A 23,696-nucleotide genomic window follows, 5' to 3' on the forward strand; every position below is an offset into this window, starting at 1 on the left:
CTTTGGTGTTTTACCATTTCTATTTTGTTTGTAATGAAGTGCTTATATTATTGTAATATGAAATTAAATAATGTGTAAAAATTAAATAGTGTGCCGTATGAATAAATTATATCATCTTTGTTAGTGATGCAATGGGCTAAGAGGGATTAGCCTCCTGCGATGTCGATTCCCAGCTGCCAATCCATCTCTTAGGTGGTCTACCTTGGAGTTGACCGTGCAATGCTATGTGGGGGAGTCTGGATGGTTTTATTCTCCTCATTTTCTCATATTCATAGAAATCGGTCGTTTTAAGAAGATGAGGGTGTAATAAAGGGTTGATGATCATCCTAATATATAATATATATTTTTTTCATTAATTGTCACTTTGTGGTAATATCTACCCATTTTTAATTTTAGCTTTACTCGGTAAATACAACTATTAAAAAAATCTTTTGTAACAGGTCGGCTGTCCAAACTCAAAACACAGTGAGGGACATTTTTTTGTAGTACGTTTTTATTGCAATTTTGGACTAAGTAGATTCTACTTAGTCCAAAAATGCAAAAAAAAACGTAATACAAAAAAAATGTTCCTTACTGTGTTTTAAGTTTGGACAGCCGATAACACATGTAACACATGTCACAATTGATTTTAAAAAATAGTGGTAAAAAAAACTAACTAACTAACCATCACGCCGCTTCCCCGCAGGGGTAGGCAGAGAGAATAGAACGCCACACCACTCTGTCTTTGCAAACATTCTTCGCCTCTTCCACGTTCATGCATCTCCTCGTACATACCAAATTCGAGGCGAATGTAAGTGGAAAAAAGAGCAGAGGAAGACCGAGAAAAACATGGCACGATCAGGTATGCCAAATACTTGAAAGTGGTCAGGTTAGGAGTCGTAAATAGTGGTATTTACCGAGTAAAACCTTAAATTGCGAATACGGACACTAAGGTGTTAATGATGTCGGTTGATATCTTGAGAATAATGTATATTTGGATGTCGGGTAGGCCCAAATGATGGAGGAGAGCCCCGAGGAGGCGCTGAAGCGCGAGGAGATGCTGCGCATGTACCACACGTGCAAGGAGTCGCTGAGCATCATCGGGGACGTGTCCATGGCCACGGTGACCACGCCCATGCCGCCGCCTGTCAAGAACGACTGGCTGCCGGGCGGCGTGAGCGGCGCCGACAGCGCGCGCCTCTCCCCGCCCAGCCCCGGCGGCCCCCGGAGAGGAGCGCCCCCCTCCCACCAAGGTAGGGCCCCCTCCTCACAATCACTCATTGCTACGCTACGTCTTGGCCATCCTCCAGCCCAAGAAGACCGAGAAGAAAGCGTAATAATACGACGGCTCCACTTTCCTGCCTTCAGACTCAGATTGACAATGTTTTTCATTAATATATTTTTAAATTTTCTCTCATTATCATTTTCATATCATAATCCATACCTGTATAAGCGCCCTTGAGGTAGTTTTTTACAATAATGGCGATATATAAATCATCCAAGATTATTATTATTATTATTACACTCTTAGCGGCGCCCATAGAGGGTCAATGTATGGATTCAACTCAGTATTTCATTAACCCTAATTAGTAAACTAATTAGGGTCATATACTAATCACAAGTAACCGCAAACCCAATTACAATTTAATTTATCATGTAAATGAGTGGTCCCCAACACTGTGGCCATGGATTAAATGGTACAGAGTCGCCCCAGACCCTGCTTAAAAATTATTATATCATATAAAATTATTACAAATTATTACAATACTATTTTAAAATGCAATCATAAAATATGATACAATGTGACTGATTAAGCATTTTAATTGACTTAAAATGTTAATCACCTAATACATTGTTGTTGGGCGGTGTTTTCATCAACCCCGACCAATTAGGGTCATATGCTAATATCAAGTAACCGCAAACCCAATTCCGATATCGCTCATTCCTTTCAACAACGTCATATATCAAAAATCCTCAATTTTCAGTTGTGCATGTTTTCGGAATGTACTATATCCCAGCAAAAGCGGCATATTTTTAACTTGCCTAAAAAGATCTGTTGCACAGTAAAAAGTTCAATAAGTGGCTTGATATTTATTTTTAATGCATTGTATTATATTTTTAAACTTTAAAAACGTTCTTCTGTAAAATCAAGTTTTTTTATTTATGACTTTCTTGAAAGGAGTGAGCGATATGTACAATGTTTTCTGGAGTCTCTCGCTGTCTACCTAAAGTAAGCAAATAGAAATAATAATTTGGCAATAGGTCTCGAGCGATGGATGAAGGAAGGAGGAAGATTGGTTTTATGTACTCTCTAGAGTTCCATACGTAGGGCTAACAATCTGGTAGGTTTACCAGTGCGGACGACCTGGCGAGTTTGCTCGTTTGTTAAGCGCCTACTTGTAACTCTGTGACAAGTCACCGCAATCTTTCCTGCATCTTTTTGTCCAATACCTAACTCTGTGGAGTTGCAGGTTCCCTGGGCAGTATGGGCGGAGGGTCCCGGGGAGCCCCGCCGCCCCCCGCCAGCGGGCGCCCCGCCCCCCCGCTGCCCAACCGGCCCGGCGGCGCCGCGCCCCCCGTGCCCGGCGGCCGCCCCCAGCCCCTGCCGGCGCCCCTCATCCCCACGTAAGTCCTAAATCAATTTACTAGAATCAATTGAAAACAATAAACTAGGGATTCCAATATTTATAACTACTCTCATTAATCAAATATGAATAAATAAATAAATCGCCTGGTATAAAAATGGTACTGAGCGGTTTGAATGCTGTTTAAAATGAATGTACGTCGTGTTGTATGTATACTAAAAAGGGCCACATTAAATGCATCAAATTGTGTGGAAACAGAACTGTATCTATGCACCATTCTACGCTTGTATCAAAATTATGTTTTGAATATTGAAAGCATTAACTTTGTGGATCATATTGATATATTATTTCGAGAAATAAAAATACTTTGTGTTCTGATCCACTCACATTTTTATTAACCAACTAGTTTCGGCAACAACCTGTTGCCCTCTTCAGAGTTTAATTTATTACTAATAGTAATAAATTAAACCCTGAAGAGGGCAACAGGTTGTTGCCGAAACTAGTTGGTTAATAAAAATGTGAGTGGATCAGAACACAAAGTATTTTTATTTCTCGAAATAATGTATCAAAATTATTCAAAATATTGTATAGGTGGCATTTGGTCTTCACGACATGCACAAATCATGTGTTTGAATGTGATGTAATAAATATGTACAGTATACCTGCATATGAACTTAGTTTCATTTAGGTGATGGATTCAAATTTAAAATTAAATTTTTAATTGAAATGAGTGAGAGGTTAAAAGATGTAAAAAATATGCATGTTTTTTTTTATAAATTTTTATCACAATGTCTATTTTATCTCTCTTATCAAGTTGTCTAAAATTTAAAATGTAGAAAAACCACTTTCAATATTTATATTGGCATTTTTCAACAAAATCACAACTTGATTTCGAGTAATTTAAAAGTGTTTTAATTTTTTAAAATTCTATTTTTTCTATGATCTTTTTACACTGTATCTTATCTTTATGATTTATTATTCCACACTGCCATTGTTGTATTTTATTTTCTTTTCAATATAAACACATTGCCTTTTGCTGTTAAAAATTGCTGCAAATTATTTACAGGACTTCCTAGTCCATCCGGCCAAAGTAATTGTTTCTATCCTGTAAAAAAGGGTGATAAAATTGCATATTCAAAATATATATGTATTAAAATCTGCAAAATTTGCATTATTCAAGTTATACAGCTTTTTTTTAAATATGCCCAGCAGTCGTATATATTATTTAAAAATATATTTGCTATTTTTACCTGTCTGCTAGTAACTTTTTATTGAATAATAAACTGTCAATAATTATCTAAGTAATTGGTCTAAAGCAGGTAAGGTTTAGCCGGGCCTGTATTCATAGTCCCGGCACGAGTAAAACAGGTGACGGTTTTCAGCAGCTAACTCCCAAAGATTGTCACCTGGCTGACTTCCTTATCAGGAATCCGAATACACTCCTAACTCAAGTTTGCTTCATAGGTGACTTGGTGATGAAATAGCTAAACATAAAAATAAATCAATTTAAAAAATGTATAAATGATACCATTGAACAAACACAAAAGTCCATTTTTAGACATTTTTATTTTGACATAATATGTCCGCACTAGCAGACAGGTCAAAAGCTTTGCAATGCTTCTTATATAGCAGTCAATATGTTTTATAAACTTATTATTTTTATTTAAAAAAAAAGAAAGGATTTTATTTATCATTATTATTATGTTTGTTTATTTTGTTAAATATAAAAATAAAACACTTGCGTAAGAGACCACTTTTGAGTTTATTAATGTAAACATGACTAGTTTTGAGAACTACAGATGTTTTCCTTAGCTGGTGAAAATACAAATTCATCAGTTTGTTTTTTCACTTATTGATGAAAACGTCTGTAGTTCTCAAAACTAGTTATGTTAACATTGATAAACTGAAAAGAAATCTTAAGTGTTTTATTTTTGTATTTAAACCATCATGTTTTTCCACAAAGTTAATGTCAAATTAGTAAATAATATACTTCTATTTTTAATTTACGAGGGTGGAACTTTGACAAACGATATATTGATTAAATTTCATAGATTAACAGGACCATTCGTATTGTAATTGTTTTTTCTGGGCTATAATGCCGTTTTGTGTTGATACTTTTAAATTATGAATGAAACACTTATTTTTTACCATTTGAGTATTATATTGTTTTTTTTAATGTAATATGTGATGAAAATTGTTATGTTCATAAAATAAATAAATGAGTAATATTGTTATGAATAGTTTCGGAAGCTACAGATGCTTCCATCTACGGGTTTGAATATAAACATATTTATATATCACGGGTAAACTGGCAAAAAAAAATTAATTCGAAAATATGCAATTTTGACTTAATGATGCAGTATTATAAAGTTTTCAACGTTCTATAAAGTAACAAAATACACTAAGTAGTTTGAAATGTCAAATATATGTGATTTTAAAGTTTAACCGGATCCACGCGGCTCGCATAACCGTATGTGTTTTAATAAAACATGCCCCATACGCGGCTGACATAACCGTATGTGTTTTTACTTTGCTCCAAGTTTCCAACCTCAGTTCAACTTGGAGGGATTTTTTTCATGGTGTGGAACTTTGGATAAAATAATACGTCAATCCTTGGCCTTATGACATCTGTTGAAATATCTGACTAATAATTTGTAACATCGCAAGGATAAATAAAAGAACAGATCCCTGATTTTTCTTGCGGTCGGTAATTAGTCCGCGCCATAATCATGCCCTATATCTGTCTCACTCTCGACGCTACGCATCGCCAGCGGGTAAGAGTGACACACGATGCGTGCTTTGATTTATTTATGTTACGATCTTATTTTTTTATATTACGATATATTTCAAGAATAATGTGACACAAGTGTATTATAGAGTACCAAAAAGGCACAATGAATCCTATTGAACGTTTTTGTTTAGGAAAATAAATAGTTTCTTAACTAAATACATAATAAAAGTAATCATTTTAAAAACGGCAAAATACCGCCGAGTATTTTATTCAGACTTAAGGCTTTAATTAACAGGGATTATTCAAACACGGATGTTAGAGTTACTGTTTTTTGCCAGTATACCCACGATATAAACATAAGTTTATATTCAAACCCGTAGATGGAAGGATCTGTAGCTTCTGAAACCAGTCGTAACAATATAATACTTAAGTGGTAAAAAACAATTGTTTTATTCATAATTTAATCGTGTCTAACCAAAAAGTGAATGCCGAAACAATAAATAATATTGATACTTTCATATGCTGTTGTTTTAGTCCACATTGCAGGGCTATTTTTGCCGGGATGCCCGTACGTACAAGGAATTCAGAAAAAACAATTACGATTTATATAATAATCGTAAAATAAATACTCAGCTTTCCAAGTACAATATCACGTGTCTAAAGAAATGCTTCTTCGTAATCACAATTAACAATCTTCGTAAAAAATCTTTATTATTATTATTATTAAGATTTTATGTATGTGTGACAAATATTATAGATATATATTTATAGCTGTAGATACTAATAATTATATGTACTAACCATCTATTTCATACATTTCCACATCTAATTTCATATAATTTTCTATTTATTTCCGAATGTGAGGAATATAGAAGCAAATGCAGCTTCCTACCATCACAGTGATTTGGAAGATATCGATAATAACGCATCAAATGCAATTATAATTCATTCATAATTTTTTACACATAATTTCATCTTCATGGGTTACAATCTGCGTGATGATTGGTTTCCTTCTTTCGTGGTCAGTCTCCAACCGTCTCCATCCTCCGCTCGTCTCTTCAACTCGACGTAGAGATAATTTAAATATATATATATGTATAAGATAAAAATGGGAATAAGGCTGGTGAAACTCTAAAATAAAATCGTCAATATTTGAACCATAAATTCATCCATCACTGTTTTTATTCAACACATTTCGGATGGGTGTTTTTTACGCCAGTGGGCCGCTGGCGACGGGATTAGTTAATTGTGTACAAATAGTTAAGACCTTAACAAAGAGATTGGTACATAACATTCATATAAAAACATGAAATAATTCCTTATTTTCTGACTTTGAAATGAGGCCAGTGCGAAAGGTGAAAATACCCTTTCCGTCCGTAAGCATTTATCAACCGAACAGGTAGAAATACCTTTCCTGGGATTTAGCACACTAAGGATAGTGTGTTAAAAACAGGAGCAAGAATGCATAAAGTAATGACTGAAATGTTTTGCGTTGCAATGTAACAACAGTAGACGTGATTCGCTTCATGCAAATGATTTTTTAAATGTTGTTTCGATCAATCCGGATAGTAAAAAATCTGGTTAATCAAGGTTCTACTGTCTTCGTGGTTTACAGTCTTTCATAGTCAGTCTTCACCTGTCTCTTCAACTCGGCGTACCCGCTACAGCGCATGACGGAGATAATTTGGTCCTTGTAGGTTAAGCGGGGTCGTCCTCTGTAGTTTGTGCCTTCGCACATCGCTCACTCCTTTCAAGAACGTCATAAATAAAAAAAACTTGATTTTTCAGAATAACGTTTTTAAAGTTTCAAAATATAATACAATGTATTAAAAATAAATATCAAGCCGCTTATTGAACTTTTTACTGTACAACAGATCTTTTTAGGTAAAACCTGAAGGTTTTTCCTCCATTTGAAAAATATTTAGTATATTTAAAAAATAATTAAACAATACCTTTTCTTCAAAATGCAAAAACAACACTTTCTGCCCTGTAGCAGGTAAATATTAAGTTGAAAATATGCCTTTTTTGCTAGGATATAGTACATTTTCTGGGCGTTCTAAAAACATGCACAACTGAAAATTGACGATTTTTGATTTATGATGTTCTTGAAAGGAGTGAGCGACATGTCCTTAGCAATCGTAAGAGGCAGGCCCGTATGTTAGGTTCTACTGTATATGTATCAAAAACTCATTTATTTTAATATTTTTTTAAATTTCTTTTCTCTTTCTTCATTTTTATAATTTTCCCCCTCCGTAGATTAATTCCATGTGATGTAGACAATGTGATATGTCTCTCGGAGATTGTGTAAAATGTTGTGTGTCCGTTCTGTTTCAGACGGCGTTAATCAACAAAACCTTCAACTCAAGACTAACGTTATTTTTCCGCACGGATAACGATGCGGCAATTTTGTGTTTTGAAAATTGTAATATTTCATTTGTACCATCGGTTCCATTTCACCGCTTGATTTGTAGTTTCGTCCGAGTTCTAAAATATCTGGATTTGTGGGGTTATTTTTCATCCGTCGTGCAAAACTCATATGTGTATAGAAAAATGTGAAACTTTGACTCGATGATGATTGAGTAATTGCACTCATTTTCGAGAGACAAATTTTGAAATAATTCTTACTTATTAATTTATTGAAAACTATTTACTTTGCGTATTTATTAAAAGATGGCAGTTGCAAATGAGCTACGGAAGCAGTTGTTAAAAAACTGCATTTGTACAACTTACAAGAATTTGAACAAAATGGATCTTCAATAATGTTGAACGTTTTACAGTGTTTATTTAAATGAATTTTAATTGATTATTATTCGAACTTGTATATTTTTTAACACACCCAAATTGTTGTAACTATTATATCTTTGGTTTTCTCTTCACCTACGAGTTTCGCATGGCCCCGTTTGTATAAATCATCAATCAGAAATCGCATTGGAATTTTTTATTGTTTATTTTGATAGTGTAAATACTACTTTAAATGATTTTATCAAACGAATTGGATAATCTGTTCAAATTGTTTCGCAGCAAAAAAATAATTGAATTGTAATTTTTAAAACACGCAAACTGTTACTTGTTGTGGAGGCTTAAAAATCACCATGCGATTTCTGATATCAATCCATACCTGGCAGAATATTTTTTAAAGTAAATTTACTCTTAATATATACACATGATTTATAAATGATTATACTCTTTGGAGCCATCAGAGAGTACAATTTATTTCCAGATCATGTGTATATTTATTTTGAGCAGATTCACTCAAACAAAATGATACGTCGTTTTGCTGGGATATGGACGACATGTTGAAAAATATATATCCGTTATGTGTGGGATATTGTTTTGTTGGTATTGTGTTTCAACTAACGAATTTTATTGTGTTTGTGTGTCTGGGTCATGTGTTGTAATGTATTTATAACATTTTATTAACGGAATATTTAGCACGTGTATTGTAAATTTGATTTGCTTGGAGGAAGTGTAATGTGCGGTGAGATATTCAATATAAAAATTTATTTTAATGTAATTATCATCGAGTATTTTTGAAATACATTATGAATCAAGTAAAATATGCAATGTAAAAACTAAAACTTAACACATGCTCGGTGACAATGTGTCCTATCTTTAGATTTACCAATTTTGTATTTTTTATTTATTTATTTCAACATACATATGTTTAAAATATTATGGTATTAGTAGATGAAGTATTGCCGTATACAATATGTATCTTTTTTATAAAAATCAATCAGTCAAGCCATCCAAAAGAAGTACATTTAAATTGCGCGTTACTTTCGCTGATTTTTCTATTTAAAATAACTAAAAAATACCATATCTTATCCAAATTGCCTATCAAATTTGTTTCCAGGTAAATATTTACATGAAATTTTAAAAAAATTATCAAATTAATACAATTCCAGTATATTGAAAGTTGACTATATACATACCATGATTATCTTATCTGATTGTCTTGTCATAGTATGTCATAATTATCCCGAGAGATGTCTCTGCATATTCCAATATGGAAAGAGTAGGAGAGTCTGTAGGACTGAGGCACTTTAGTTACAATTTCTAAAATATGTTTATAGAAAAGCTAGACCATTTTGATCATTGTATGAGGAGAGAGAAATAACAAATAATAGGTATTATATTACAAGGCAAACGCAGCATAGGAAGAAGGCTATATCCTGGCTTGACAACTTGACAGAGTGGTTCTACTGTAGCACTGTAGACAATACAAAAATTGTCATGATGGTTGCCAACTTCGAGAAAATGTTGTTGTCAAAAAAAAATTATCTATGACTTTTACAATTAGTTGAAGTAAAACTTGACTATGAACCTCGTATAGTGGATGGGACATGTTGTCAAAACGGGCATATTATTCTTATTTCCAGAAATAAATGAAAAATCAATATTTTTTTTCAAAAAGAAACGAAAATTATGATATGTATAAGTAAGTATATAGCAACGGTTTCGAAGCGTTTGCTTGCGTAATCGTTATCATTCCAATAAATTTAAGTGTTAATATATAAATTGATATATCTAGCCTTGTCGTAAATCTTCAACTTTATTTCAAAAAATGTTTTTAATATTTCCAAAGAGGCTCTCTAATATAAGTAGTATCCCGCAAATCTTTTACACCCATTACATTTCGTTTAGCGTAAAATTACAGTAGACGCTCTCTTAACGGCCTTGACGGGACCGACCTGGGGTCAGATAATGAAAAGGCAGGTTAAAGAGAAGGTAGTGAAAAACACATTTAAAAAAACACTTTTTCGCAAGGAAGAAAAAAAACATTTTTTCAAAACACTAAGAAAACAGAACTTCTATGCTGTATTAGAAACTTGCTCATTATAAATTAACATTTCACAAACTATAAAAATTATGTACAGGAAAAAGCCACACATCACGCCAAAAATGCGTGTATTTTGGAGTGATTAAGAGAGCGTCTACCGTGCGCTATTTAAGAACTGGCCAAAAATAAAAATTGCCACGTTGCCGATAAAAGAATTAATCTATTCCGCTTGCAACACTGACAATAAATGACTTGCCCTGATTTTTGTTCACAATAATGCAGTTAAATATGTATAAGATCTTTCCTTAACAATATTCAAAATTATGTCTAAATGTCTGTTTATAATTTACACCCAAATGCTTTTTGGTTTTTTTTTTAAACAAGATCTCTCTTTTTTTAATAATCTAATCCTGATAGAAAAAAAAATTAATTTCACTAATTTAAATATTTTATGGCCAGTATGAGAATTTCAATCGCTGGCTTCCGATTTGCGCATAGCAAAAGTGATCTGTTGACAAAATTCAAAGTTTATGTACTATATTTCACACAGAATATATATATTATAATACTAAACTATGTAAATTTGCATTTAAAAATAATTAAATATAACTGTATTATGAATGATGTGTGATTTCTAATTTTAATTAATATTTTGTACAGAATGAACATAAAAATCTTTGAACAATAGACTCTCAATTCACTGAGATGGATGACGGGAAAATGGTTTAACCGTGAATATTACAAATTCACAATCTCGCTAATACCTTATTATTTAGATATGCATATACGAAGAAAACTTTAGCATATATATATATATATATATATATATATATATATATATATATATATATATATATATATATATATATATATATATATATATATATATATATATATATATATATATATATATATATATATATATATGTATTACACTCATAATAGTGACCAGAGATATACGTATTTGCGAACCTATTAAGTGTCAGGTTGTGGCCCTGTGGTTAGTGTCACGGACTCTCGAGTCAGAGTTTCCCAGTTCGAACCAACTCTACCACAATTTGATACCTATTTCTAATAATTAGGCTTACAGAAACAGTATGAAATTTTAAGTATTTTTGTAAATATAAAAAAAACATGAATATTTCTCTTTTTTATGAAGAAAAAAATTATAAAACCCCTTGCATAAATATAACACAATACACAGTTGATAGATGTTTTAACGAAAAAAAATTGTCAGTTGTGTTTTGTTGCATGATCTAAAGAATTTTTCTTTGAAGTCATGTAACGTTGAATCGTGCATTTTGGATCGTAGAAAATGTGTCTTTGCAAAATTTTAAATGCACCTGTTATAGCGATTTTGGTGAATCGAGAGTCCACTGTATCTCTAACATTTACTTTCAAGTAATGTCGCCTGTTTTGCCTTTGATGAAGCTTTGTTTCGATCATAAATCAATCCACGTCACGGCAAACTAACTAAAATATTGGACCACATTTTGCCAATGTAATACGGAAATCGGAACTCAAGATCTGTGGTAGCCCATGCGTTAGTGTCGTATCAATAAATAATATTTTTAAAGTTCATCCAGTACACACAAAAATTTTCAGCTGCCAAAATAAAAACAGCATTGTCAAAATGATTTACGATCAATAAATTAATATTTTCATTTCAATTGTTATTTTTTGAAGAGGTGAAATGCGTTAATTATCTAACTACAAATAACAAGCTACAAATAACCTAACATAACTAGATGCAAACCCTGCCATTTTACGACTGACTAACTTTAATCTTATCTGAAAAATAATACTTTTTATTTTGTTTGATTATAGTGCCATATACTAACATAAATGATTATTTTTTACAAATATAAATTATGTTTTTTTAACTTTAATTTTTTATTTCAAAGTTCCACCTAGTAAATAAAACAAAACTTGAATTATTCTTCACAAATATATTTTATATATGCAGAATTCCTAAATGATAATGATGGGCATTCAATTGATTAAATATTATTGAACATTTAAATGCCCATCATTATCATTTTATTTCTGTTTTAACTCTTTTTTATATATAATTTTTGTTATATATTTAAAAATATTAATTTATAACCTTTTTTATATATTTTATATAATAATGTTGTTGAATTACCATTTATAAAGGAAGCCAGAATTTCAGCACAATACGGATCTGTTACGGAAGAATTTGACTTTATCAACACGAGGATGATGTACTGGGGGAGGTTTTGACATATTGCCTTTAATACATGTAATTTTCATTATGCTTTTAACATAAGATTGAGGATAGTCAGTCTGATGGTGGTCGGGGACTCATGTTGCAAATTTACCGTTTATAAAGGAGGCCAGGGGGGCAAGCGGCCGCCGCGGCCGCCGTGATGGGACAGATGCCCCCGCACATGAGGCAGCAGGTCAACCAGGCCGTGGGGCAGGCCGTGACCAACGCGGCCATGAACGAACTCGGAAACGCGTTCGCCCGCTTCAAGTAAACACACATCGTAAACGCACGCCCGCTTTTGTTTACTCGTCACGGGCGGGATAATCCAACACACATTGATGCAAATTTTTGCCGGTTTGAAGGTTCACTGACCCATTTGATAGTTGAAAGATGGGACTTCAATTATCATTATTTGAAGGCATTTACAATGGTATTTATTTGTACGATTCTGCCTTACAGTTAAGTGTGGTGATAGCCAAAGGCGTGCATTTTATATAGGCAGAAAAGCAGTGTCTACCCTGGATTAGTCGCGTTTCATATAGAACCACGACCAATGCCTACTATGCCTTATCCTTACCCAACCTTATTGCCTGATTAAAAACTCCACTCGTAATAGCATGTAATAAGTTTTTGGAAAAGGCTACAGACAAGTTGACCCTTCCTACTTATGCCATCGCAAGTTGTTTTATTTGTTGAAACTGATAATGAAATTCGCGAGGAACTCATAAGTATAAGACAGGTTTAGTTGGGTAGACGCTCGACTGCGAATTCGATTCCCGCCAAGCGCAAATTAAATTCAAGAAAGATTTATTTTCAATTGGTCTGGGTGTTTGTGATGTATTTTTCACATAAACCTTCCCTATCATTAACATCGTACCTGCAGACAAGTCTCTAAATGTAGAGGCTTTGCGAGTTATTCCTTTAAAAAAAAACAATTTCTTGCTTATGAAAGTGTACAATAGTAGGGGTCCGAATATGTAAATTATTTTTTAAGATTTTGCATTCGACGTTTATGGTGGAATACTAAACTCAACAAAATAATTTCAACGTCTTGCTTTAGAATAGCGTGTTTATCTTTTTGTGCCTCTTCCTATTACCACATTTTAGTGACTGCATGGCAATGTTATACTTAAAATAAAAATACTAAGTTCATAGGTCAAGAAACATGTTAAATTGTATTGAGTATTTTTATTTGTACAAAGCAATAGTACCAATAAGTATCGTAGCAATGATTCCATCAAGAAATGCCCTTAAAAATTTAAGCTGATGAAGAGATCATTGATAGAAAGAAGAACTACCAAACCTCTCATTTTTGCAACTTTTGGCAATGTAATGGGTATTGTTGTTTATGCTCAAATCCATAGAAATCGTCACAACATAGAATATTATAATGCAATACAAACCCCTTCTATATTGCGATGGTTTCTATGAATTTTGCCATAGGCTAGTCTCCATTATATTAAAAGCGAATAAATGCAGTTTTCTTCAATGATCAATTTAAAAAATACATACATTTTGGATTATCCAGTCCGTTTTAACATCAAAAAGCCATTAATAATGTGCAGTAATAGTTTGTGCTCAATAATTATAATATCGCATCTAACAAAAATAACTGTTTTTTTCTGTTAACTCTGTGTTGAACTGTCTCACTGATATGTTTTTTTTTTTATATATTAAAACATTGTATCCAATTGTTTTGTGCAGTTTGCAGTTATTCTGTGATGTTATCAAGTGATTTTAACATCAGTAAATAGTTTATGATAACATGAATATCTATGGAAATACTATGTTGCAATGCCCCAAGAGTAAAATGCATATTTTTAAGGTTATACTGTGTATATAAGATCCTGATAAAAGCTGCCCTTACAGAGATCTCGCTCAGGATATAGTATCACAGGACCCTGAAGAAAACCCCTGGAATATTTTACAGCATAAACTAATAATATATTTTCAACAAACAATATATCATTCATTAAAAAACTGGCAAACAACGTTTCTTACAGTATTTACATAAAAAATAAAGTCATATTAACATCAATAAAATAATATTTTTAGTTTCGGAAAATAGTGGACAATTATGTTTCAGTTTGGCTAATTTCAAACATATATTTTTATATATTTCAGGAAGGCAATATATTTTGAAAAATAATTTGTAACACACAAACAAATAAATTGTATCAAATTATTTAAAAAAATCCGGTAGTGAGTTTCCTTGAATGAAATTATTCCACAGGAATGACTTGTTTTTAATGGTACTTTTTTAAAATTTCAATAGCATTTTAAATTTAATAGGAACATTATTTTACACTGAAACTAATATGAAAAAAAATTGATTTAGAAGGAAAAAATCAAATGCTTGTTCAGATTATCGACAGTCTCGCTGCACCTATAAATACATATATTTTACAATAAAACTACTTTGAGTATCATGATGAATTTAAATTGTAAAGAAATCAAAGAAAATTTACCGGCAAATTTTTGATTTTTATATATGGTACATAGATGGTTGGCAGAGGTCAATGAATAAATTGTAACTGCACTGTCATTTCTTGATTTTTATATATATGTATATGCTAAAAAGGTGATCTTAAATTGTTTTGTCAACTTTAAATTCGACGATATCATATGGCAACCCAGATCTTCTTTTTGACACTGGCAGGCTTTTTGTAGGGCTAGCTTTTTGTGAGGTCATATCAATCATTCATACGATCTGAAGGCCAACATTCAAAGTAAATTCAAATAAGGTGTGCAAAACCAAGCCAGTGCAAGAGGCGGCCATTGGCGGATAAATACCGAAACAATTCATTAATTTAAAAATGGCAAACCCTATATTTTAAAAAAGACGTCTGTTTTATTAAAAATAATAATAATAAAAGAAACTTAAAAATGGCAATACTTAATTATTTGTATTTTGCGAAATTTCTCAAAAATTTCATCAAAGGCTCTGGCGACATTTTACAATATTCTCAAAGTGTACAATACTAATCTTATGTAATATTATATATTCTCTATTGTTAAATTGTACATTATTGTGTGATTGAATGAGAAATGAATGGTATTTTTTCTTCTCTTTTTACAAATTGGATTACAAAATGTTCTCTTTAAAAAAAAATGCCTGATTGAATGTTCCAGGTAAAGAAATCCCACTGATGAAAGTAAAATTATTCTTTTTGTACGGCGTGTGTGGCATGGTTAGAAGCAAATTTAGAATTGTCCACCAAAATCCTGAAATGTGATGACGATACCAGAATAATGCTGGCATTATAAGCTGTATAAAATAACAAATTTTAAAGGGTTTTAAAACCATTTTTTCTTGTTACACTCGTCTTGAGTCATATAAAGGATTGATATTTTCATTTTTAATTACATAAAAGCCAGGTGATCAGTCCTGTGCTTCAGACACCAGTCCAGGGTGATATTAAATAATATTAGTCAAACCCATGACCTTTTGCATATTAACCAAAATCATTAAACTACCAAAGATAGTAACAAATAAAATCTGAGTAAAAATTCTAATTTTACAAGCGACAAATGTCCTAAAATGTTGTTTTGAAATTGTTATTTTCTGATTTTTTCACCTAATTGTGTATTTCTTTAACTGGATCGTTCAACAATGTTTCTTTTCTTGCATATTTTTTTCTATGCTAAAAAATATGATTTTCATTGGTGAAAAAATACTCCATGACACTGTAGAGGTCTACTTTATCTATGGTTTTGAGTCATATGTTTTATGATAGCTACAAAAAAGTATACTCGAATAGCGGCCACTTAAAAAAAAGTTAACTTGTGAATTACATTACACTTATAAATGAATTTAAAAAATATATAAAGATGTTGTTCCATTGGTTTTGAAGTTGTTAATTAATTCACAGTCGTTTGTAAAGTATATTGATAAAAGTGAACACAAAATATGGTAATATTGATCGAGTAGATGTAAACCAGCACATCGCTTTAGGTGTTACATAGTTAGGGATGAATCTAGCACATAATAAGAACACGTTGAATCGCAGAAGCTTTTAGATTAACTTAGAAAAACGTTTGATGTCTGCATCTTTGAAATCTTTTTGGTGTTATCATTAAATCTATAGCTTAGTAAGTGCTACTGTATGTTTAAAGATAAATAATAATAAAAAAACTAGATCGGTTACGACACCGCCATTTTGAATTTGGTAGAGTTGAAATTTTCACAGTGCTGCCACTTGATAAAATAATATAATAATCAATAACCAGCCAAAGAGTACCTACTCATACAAAAAAAAAGTATATGAATAATTTGCTTTATGCAGCGCATTTCCTAATCATTTAAACGAGTGACATTAATTGACAGATATTCAAAATTATTTTTCCAAAAGCGAGAACCGTACTCTATTTAATTTTAATACCTTCACATTTATCGAAGGAAAAAAAGGAACGGATGTTGTAAAATACTTAATAACCTTATAATAGAAGTTAGATAATCCTTTATCTATTGTTACCATTTGTAAATAAGATTACGCTGAATTTTGAATCGAATGTCTCAAATTTAATCTTGGTTTTGCATGAAAATTAGACAAATTTGGATTGTCTCTTTATTAATTATATTACACGCCTTTCTTCCGCGTTCTTTCTCTAGGATGTTTTGTCTTAGAGTCGTCCAAAATTTTATAGAAAGAGAATTTAGAAGTTGCAATCTCAAAATGTCAATTATATGAAAATGGGAACATTGTACAATAATTCTGTACGTGTAAAAGCTATGAAAAATTAGTATATTCTTTACATGTGTTTACGCTCATAGATTCACAATAATCATACTTTTTTTTATGAATATACACTAAATCATCTTGGAAACAATAAAAAATATCTTGTATTTCAGTCCATTAAAAAAATCAAAACATCCAATCTGTGGTGACGTGAATTAATTAATGTGAATTTTTTTACGGCCCATTGTCGAAGAATATATTTCACACAATGATTTTTTGCGCACGCATTAAAAAAATGGATTATTAAATTCAAAGTGTTGCACATTGAAGGAAATATTTCCACAACTATTTTTATTGCACATGGTGTATTGATCCACAAGACATTAATGTTTTATTTTGTTCCTCATCATTATAGTAAAATAATGAGCTATATGTAATAAAGAACAAGTTTTTTAGAAACATTTTGAAAGTTTTGATGGTAAATATAAAAAAAAATCATATCACAGGCTATATTAATGTTATCAGTAAAATGACACAATGTCAAAATTAAATTTCCATTTTGAGGTGATTTTTTTTCTTCAATGATTTGATATTTACATTTCTAAGTTATGTAATAGATCTGTAGTCAAGCTTTTTCTTAACCTATAAACGTGTTACAGGAAAAAAGAACATATTCACACTCAGACTATTTCTGCGTAATAAAATTTCTTAAAACGTGTTCTTTGAAGTCATTTGAGGCTACCGACGCGATAGTGGCCTAACCCCAGTTCTCGATTTGGAAAACATGGCGTTTGAAAATGCCAGGTAACCAAAAAGTGTGCATGCTTTTCTGACAAGTTTACTAAGTTATTTGCTATACCTTTTGCCTTGCAGGGTTCAAGTTTGTATGGGTATCATATACTACCGATACGCATAGCTCAAGTTGTAGGAACGTTTGTGATTTGAAACCTTTTTGAAAATCTCAGTCGAATTTAATTTTAAAGTATTAACATCTTTCCATTATTTAGTTTTTCTTTCTTTCAACTGATATCCACATACAATGGTGCATAGGGCACTGGATCAGTGTTTTCTTTATTATTGATTATACAAAAGCAAGGTGATCAGCCCTGAGCTTCAGGTACCAGTCCCAGGTGACATAAATATTTCGGTGGAAAATCACTTTTATTGATAATGACCAATCAAATGGGAATCGATCCTGGGACCCTTCACCATGGTAGCCAAAAAACTAACCACTACACTACACGGCTGTCCAAACTTAAAACACAGTAAGGGACATTTTTTTGTTGTACGTTTTTTTTGCATTTTTGGAATAAGTAGAATCTACTTTAATCTACATTTTGGACTAAGTAAAAACGTACTACAAAAAAAATGTCCCTTACTGTGTTTTGAGTTTGGACAGCCGTACAGAGGCGAACATTTATTTAGTTAACATATTTGAATACTTGTAGAAACATACAATAAGATTCACACTATAATATTATCTACCATACTGAATTATTAATAAAAAAAATATTTCCCTGCTCAATAATTACAATCATTCATTTTGTTTCTAAAAATATCAAAGCACACATTCTTGGTTACCTAATTATGTCAAATATAATAGAATAAAAAACTAACTCTTTTGTTGTTGTTTTTTTTATTAAATTATTTCATTTAAGGATTATTAAATTTATTGCGAGTTAGACCACTGTTGCCGGTAGTTTCAATTATCCGTGGTCATCCATAGATTAACCACAAGAAAAGGGTGATAACTAGAAACCATAGACGAAAGTGCAAAACGAAATATTTTCACCGTGTTAAAAAAATGTTATATTGTCTATTAGCCGTCTCTAGCTAACCAGAGATAATTATTACGCTTTTAAAAATTGTTGATTGTTGTAAAATATTAAAATATAAGTAATTGATATTTTGCTTTGTGAACATAATTGAAAATGTATTATAAAGTAGAAATGTATGTGTTAATATTATAACCTCTTTAATTGTAAGTATTTAATGTAATCCCTAGGTAATTACTTAAAATGGTGCATTGCATACTGTATTTGACATTCTTCAACTATAGCAGGATGAAAATCACCATTTAACAGTATCAAAATACTGCCAGTTGAGATTATTTGCAGTTTTAAAAATGAACACTAATATAATCTGACTTAAAATTATCTCGAATTGATGCAAAGAAGTGAAAAGAGTAATCAAGATTTCCTAAAAACCAAACCTTTTGACATATATGATAGCCGATGAAAAGCATAGAAAAAATATTACACAAATATTTAAATGTTACCATGATTAAAAAAAAAACTTTTTATTCTTATTTTAAAAAGTATTATTCTGCTGTATGATGTTTTCTTTATTATTCTTTTAACATAATCCAAGATAATTGAATCTTTTTATCACGCTATGTTTATTATGCTTATTTTTCCTAATAATTTGGTTGTTGAAGAGTGGGCTTGAACTCAGTATGCAATATCTCCACATTCCATGTTGCGCTGAATCTGTGGATATTATAAGTTAAGTTCTGTATGAGAATATCAACAATTTATGAGCATTATATCATCAATATGTTTAGCATGTAGACTGTACTACAAAAATTATGAATATACATAATATTATGAATAACATTGGAAATTCATGTTTATATCGGACTTTTCTTTCTAAACCCCTTTCAAATTTCTCCAAATTATTTATTTTGATTTTTTTAACGAGGAACAAACACAATAGACAATACTACAAAAATGGTATAAATATGTACTAAATTTCAAGAGTTCTATAATTTTTTTAAATAAAAGATAAATATTGTAGACAATAAGGTATTTTTAGAAAGTAAAGTAGAAGTATTAAAATTGAGTGCATATTTATTTGTGGATACAATTATATTCAACCACCAAAAAATCTAACATATACCTCTAGCATTAATAAAAATGGATTTAATCATTATCTTCCTCTCACAGAGTATGAGAAGATGAAGGAGAAAAGTAAACTATGCATGAAATTGCAAAAATGAGCATTTTTACTAGAGATGCATCAACTAGTTAGTAGTTGCTCGTGTCAGTGTGTTACATGTTTAAATTGGTTATTTCCCACAGAAATGAAATACGTCATCACCAAAAGTTTTCTGCTTTTCTGGTAAAAGATGATTTGTAAGAGAACCTGTATTTTAAAAATAGTTGGCTTTAAAAAAAACAATGCTGGTTATATGGTTGATACTCGGTGCATCTCAAATATCTGCTAATTCCATAGATACTTTCCTTCATTAAAAAATTATGAATATGGAAGTGGGGCTAGAAGTTACATTTGTATACCTTGTTTTTGTCTTTAAAAAAATATAGCACTTTCAAACAGCAACAAATGGAAGGACAGGTAAAAAATAGATTATAATTGAATATCTAACTAATATTTTAAAAGTAGATTGATGAATATTATTTATAAAAACTTAAATTTTTTTAAAATCTTTTTTTCATGATTTTAAGTGACAATAATTATCTTTTCTCCGTGATGATTACGGCAACTCAATTATAACATTTTATTTTACGTTCTTTAATAACCATATAATATTTAAAAATAAATATAACATTGTGATGGCTTGATATTATGCACAATGTCTTGCTTTTGCACTGCACTAAAAAATGTTTGTTTCTGCCTCAACTCTTATTTTTTTCTTATTCTTATGTTCTTAGTTTGATTATAAAACTGATCATATATAGAATGGTAGTCCTGATCTCATTTTATCACTTAATTCCATTTTTTTAATCATATTTTTCATATTAATTTTGTAGAGTTTTGTCATTAAAATATTAAAAAACCCTTATCCGCACCCAATGGTGCATAGGGCACTGCGTCATATAAACGCAGTGTTATCTTGATCGTTTACACATGAAGGAAAGGTGATCAGCCCTCCGCTTCAGGTACCAGTCCAGGGTAATATTGAATAAATATTATAGTGAAAAAATCACTTTTATTTATTTTACCCCCCTTGGGAATCGAACCCGGGACCTCCAGAACGGTAGCCGAGCGTGCTGACCATTACACTACGGAGGTGGACAAAATTAAAATATGAATGACGTAAATTTGTTTTAAAAATTAGCACTCCACACTGCGTCATACGAAACACTCACATGAAAAGGTGATGACCATGTTGATAGGGACATGGTCATCACCTTTTCATGGTGATCCCCGGATTCTTGGTACTATAACTTAAAAAATATAACATATATTTGTTTAAAAATTATAATATATTAAAAAAAATAAAAATAATCATTATCTGGGCTACCATTCTGTACAAAATATATTTTGCATTTCATCCAATGATAAATTTCACATAACAAAGCGTAGTTTATTATCTTTTTTACATCCAGTTTCTTACAGTATTAGCTCATTTATTGACCTATTGTCTCTTTTATGTTTTTCGTAACCCTTTTATAAACAGTTCTTTTCCAACAACCTATTATTTTGATCTGATTTGTTATGAATAACCTTTTAGGCTCATTTTCTAATAATTTTGTTTTATTTTCCAGTCGACCAGTACCTAACATCCCTCCGAGGATGCCGGACAGACCGCAGAATGGGCGGCCATTTTGAGTGATTTCTAGATGCAGTTTGTACATAACGTGATATTAAATTACTTTACTTTTTAATTTATTTGTTAGAATGGACCCTATTAAAAAGTTTATTGATAAATCGCATAGATTAATATAGTAAAAATAAAAAAAAACAGTAAAGTTGTACACAATTTTAAGCAAATGAAGGTATTTCTATCCAGCGATTTTTAACACTTGGAGACATCTAAATGTCAAATTTGAATAAACAATTATAAAATAATATTAACACATTGTTGTCGGGCGGTTTTGTTCATCAACCCCGATCCTAATTATACTCAGACAGTCTGCCGCCCGACCCTTAGTATACCAATCACAAGTAACCGCAAACCCAATCAGATTTGGGTTTGCGAGTCGGGTCAAACAGATATAAATAATTTTCCACTCCCATATTTATTCAATATCACCCTGGACTGGTACCTGAAACAGACGGCTGATCATCTTTTCTTCATGTGTTAACGATCAAGATAACACTGCATTTATATGACGCAGTGCCCTATGCACCATCGTGTGCGGATAAGGGTTTGAAGAAGAAGAATTAGGGTCGTATATTAATCTCAAGTAGCCGCAAACCTAATTCCCATCTGTGCAATGTTTTTTGGTGACTAATGCATTCTACCAAAAGTAAGCTAATAGAATGCTTGTAAGTGCCTCCCACTCTCTGCCGACAGTATGTAAAAGACGCTTTTAAGCGTTTCCCGCAAATAATTCACTGTTTTTCGTACTGCCTACCTTTAAACTGCGCACACCAGTGCACATCTCATACCACAAATTACAGCTTCACTTTTTGCAAATGATACTCATTCTAAAGCATGTACTGGGTTAATAATATCCTAGTTTTTAAACGTGTCGGGTTGTGTTCCCGTGGTTAGTGTCGCGGACTCTTAAGTCAGAGTTTCTCGGTTCGAACCCACTCTACCACATTTTGATACCTATTTCTAATAATGAGCCGCTTAGGCTCACAGAAATAGTATGAAATCGAAATATTTGTGTAAATAATAAAAAAACAAATATTTCTCTTTTCTTTAAAATAAAAAATTAAATAATAAAAATAACACGACATTTAGATGTTAGGTCTCCAAATTAAATTGTTCACCTCTTGTTTACAACTTCTGATATTTATCTGATATTTATATTTCATATTAATCACACCTTTGAACATCTCAATAAGAAATTATTTCAGTAATACTGGATTAATTTGATACTTTTAAAGCGGGATCACTAATTTTGGCGGCGCTGTTTCGGTACTAGGAATTATTTTTTTATTGTAAATATTAATTTTTAAATGCATACCATTTTAATTTGTGAATATTTAAACGGTTTGCGATAATTTCTGGCATTTTAAACATTCCTAGAAATGTCACAAAAAAACATTAAAAAATACCTTTATCCACAATATTGTGAGTCTGTTCCAATTTTTGCTCATAAATTCTGGATTTTGCTCTACTTATGTGTTACTTACACCAAGTTTTTTACTGATATCTCAACATATGTAAAGAAGAATATTGAAGTTTGGAGATATACTGGGCTTACGACCTGTCATGGGCTGGTTTAAATGATTACTTTTTACAGGTATAAAATTCTTCATTCTACCCATGATTGACAACCATACTACTATTTACACTTCAATTTAAAATATATTCTGTTTGCTAGTTCTTCTACGACATCTATGGTTTAAATACCCAGACATCCATATTCTTCTTCATCTATGTTGAGATATCTATATAATAAGAAATCTTAAAAATGCTTTTATTATTTATGAAACTTGATATTAAAAAATATCTGTATTTTACCTCATCTGTACAATGAAATTTGAAAAAAAAAAAACTTTAAAAAATGCTTACAAATGGTTCAATATCGATCTTTGTGCTAGCAATATATAATTAATAACAGTATTTAATATTTAAAGAAGGATGTGTAACGCAAAGTAGCTCTAATGCCATTCAATGAATCTTATAGATGACTTTTTTAATATTTATTATCTAGGATTTACTGATTCGAGAAATAGTAGAAAAAAAATATTAACTTTTCCCTTACGGGGCTAAAATAAAAACGCCGTTGTTAGGTAGTCACAACACAATCAAAGATTAGCAATTTCAAATCGAAAAAATAAGAACATTCAT

At 31.4% G+C, this 23,696-nt stretch overlaps 1 protein-coding gene across 6 annotated transcripts in view; it reads left to right on the forward strand.

Moving 5' to 3' along the window:
• The window catches only part of shi (dynamin-1 shibire), a 69,455-nt gene extending 46,055 nt beyond the window's left edge, over positions 1 to 23,400 (forward strand). For 3 of the 6 annotated variants that reach the window (XM_088274284.1, XM_088274285.1, XM_088274286.1), the window contains 4 exons: positions 989 to 1,232; positions 2,451 to 2,604; positions 12,429 to 12,572; positions 21,493 to 23,400. In XM_088274284.1, the coding sequence (XP_088130410.1) occupies positions 989 to 1,232; positions 2,451 to 2,604; positions 12,429 to 12,572; positions 21,493 to 21,556 (606 nt within the window). In that variant the 3' untranslated portion in view covers positions 21,557 to 23,400. Of the gene's footprint in view, positions 1 to 988; positions 1,233 to 2,450; positions 2,605 to 7,629; positions 7,718 to 12,428; positions 12,573 to 21,492 lie in introns of all 6 variants that reach the window. The other 3 variants (XM_088274287.1, XM_088274288.1, XR_015838888.1) reach the window with 2 other exon arrangements.
• The last annotated feature ends 296 nt before the right edge of the window (positions 23,401 to 23,696 follow it).

The sequence above is a fragment of the Brachycentrus maculatus genome, unplaced genomic scaffold (assembly GCF_059751285.1).
Source record: "Brachycentrus maculatus isolate JH-2025_06_01 unplaced genomic scaffold, ASM5975128v1 h1tg000653l, whole genome shotgun sequence".
NCBI classification, from domain to species: domain Eukaryota; kingdom Metazoa; phylum Arthropoda; class Insecta; order Trichoptera; family Brachycentridae; genus Brachycentrus; species Brachycentrus maculatus.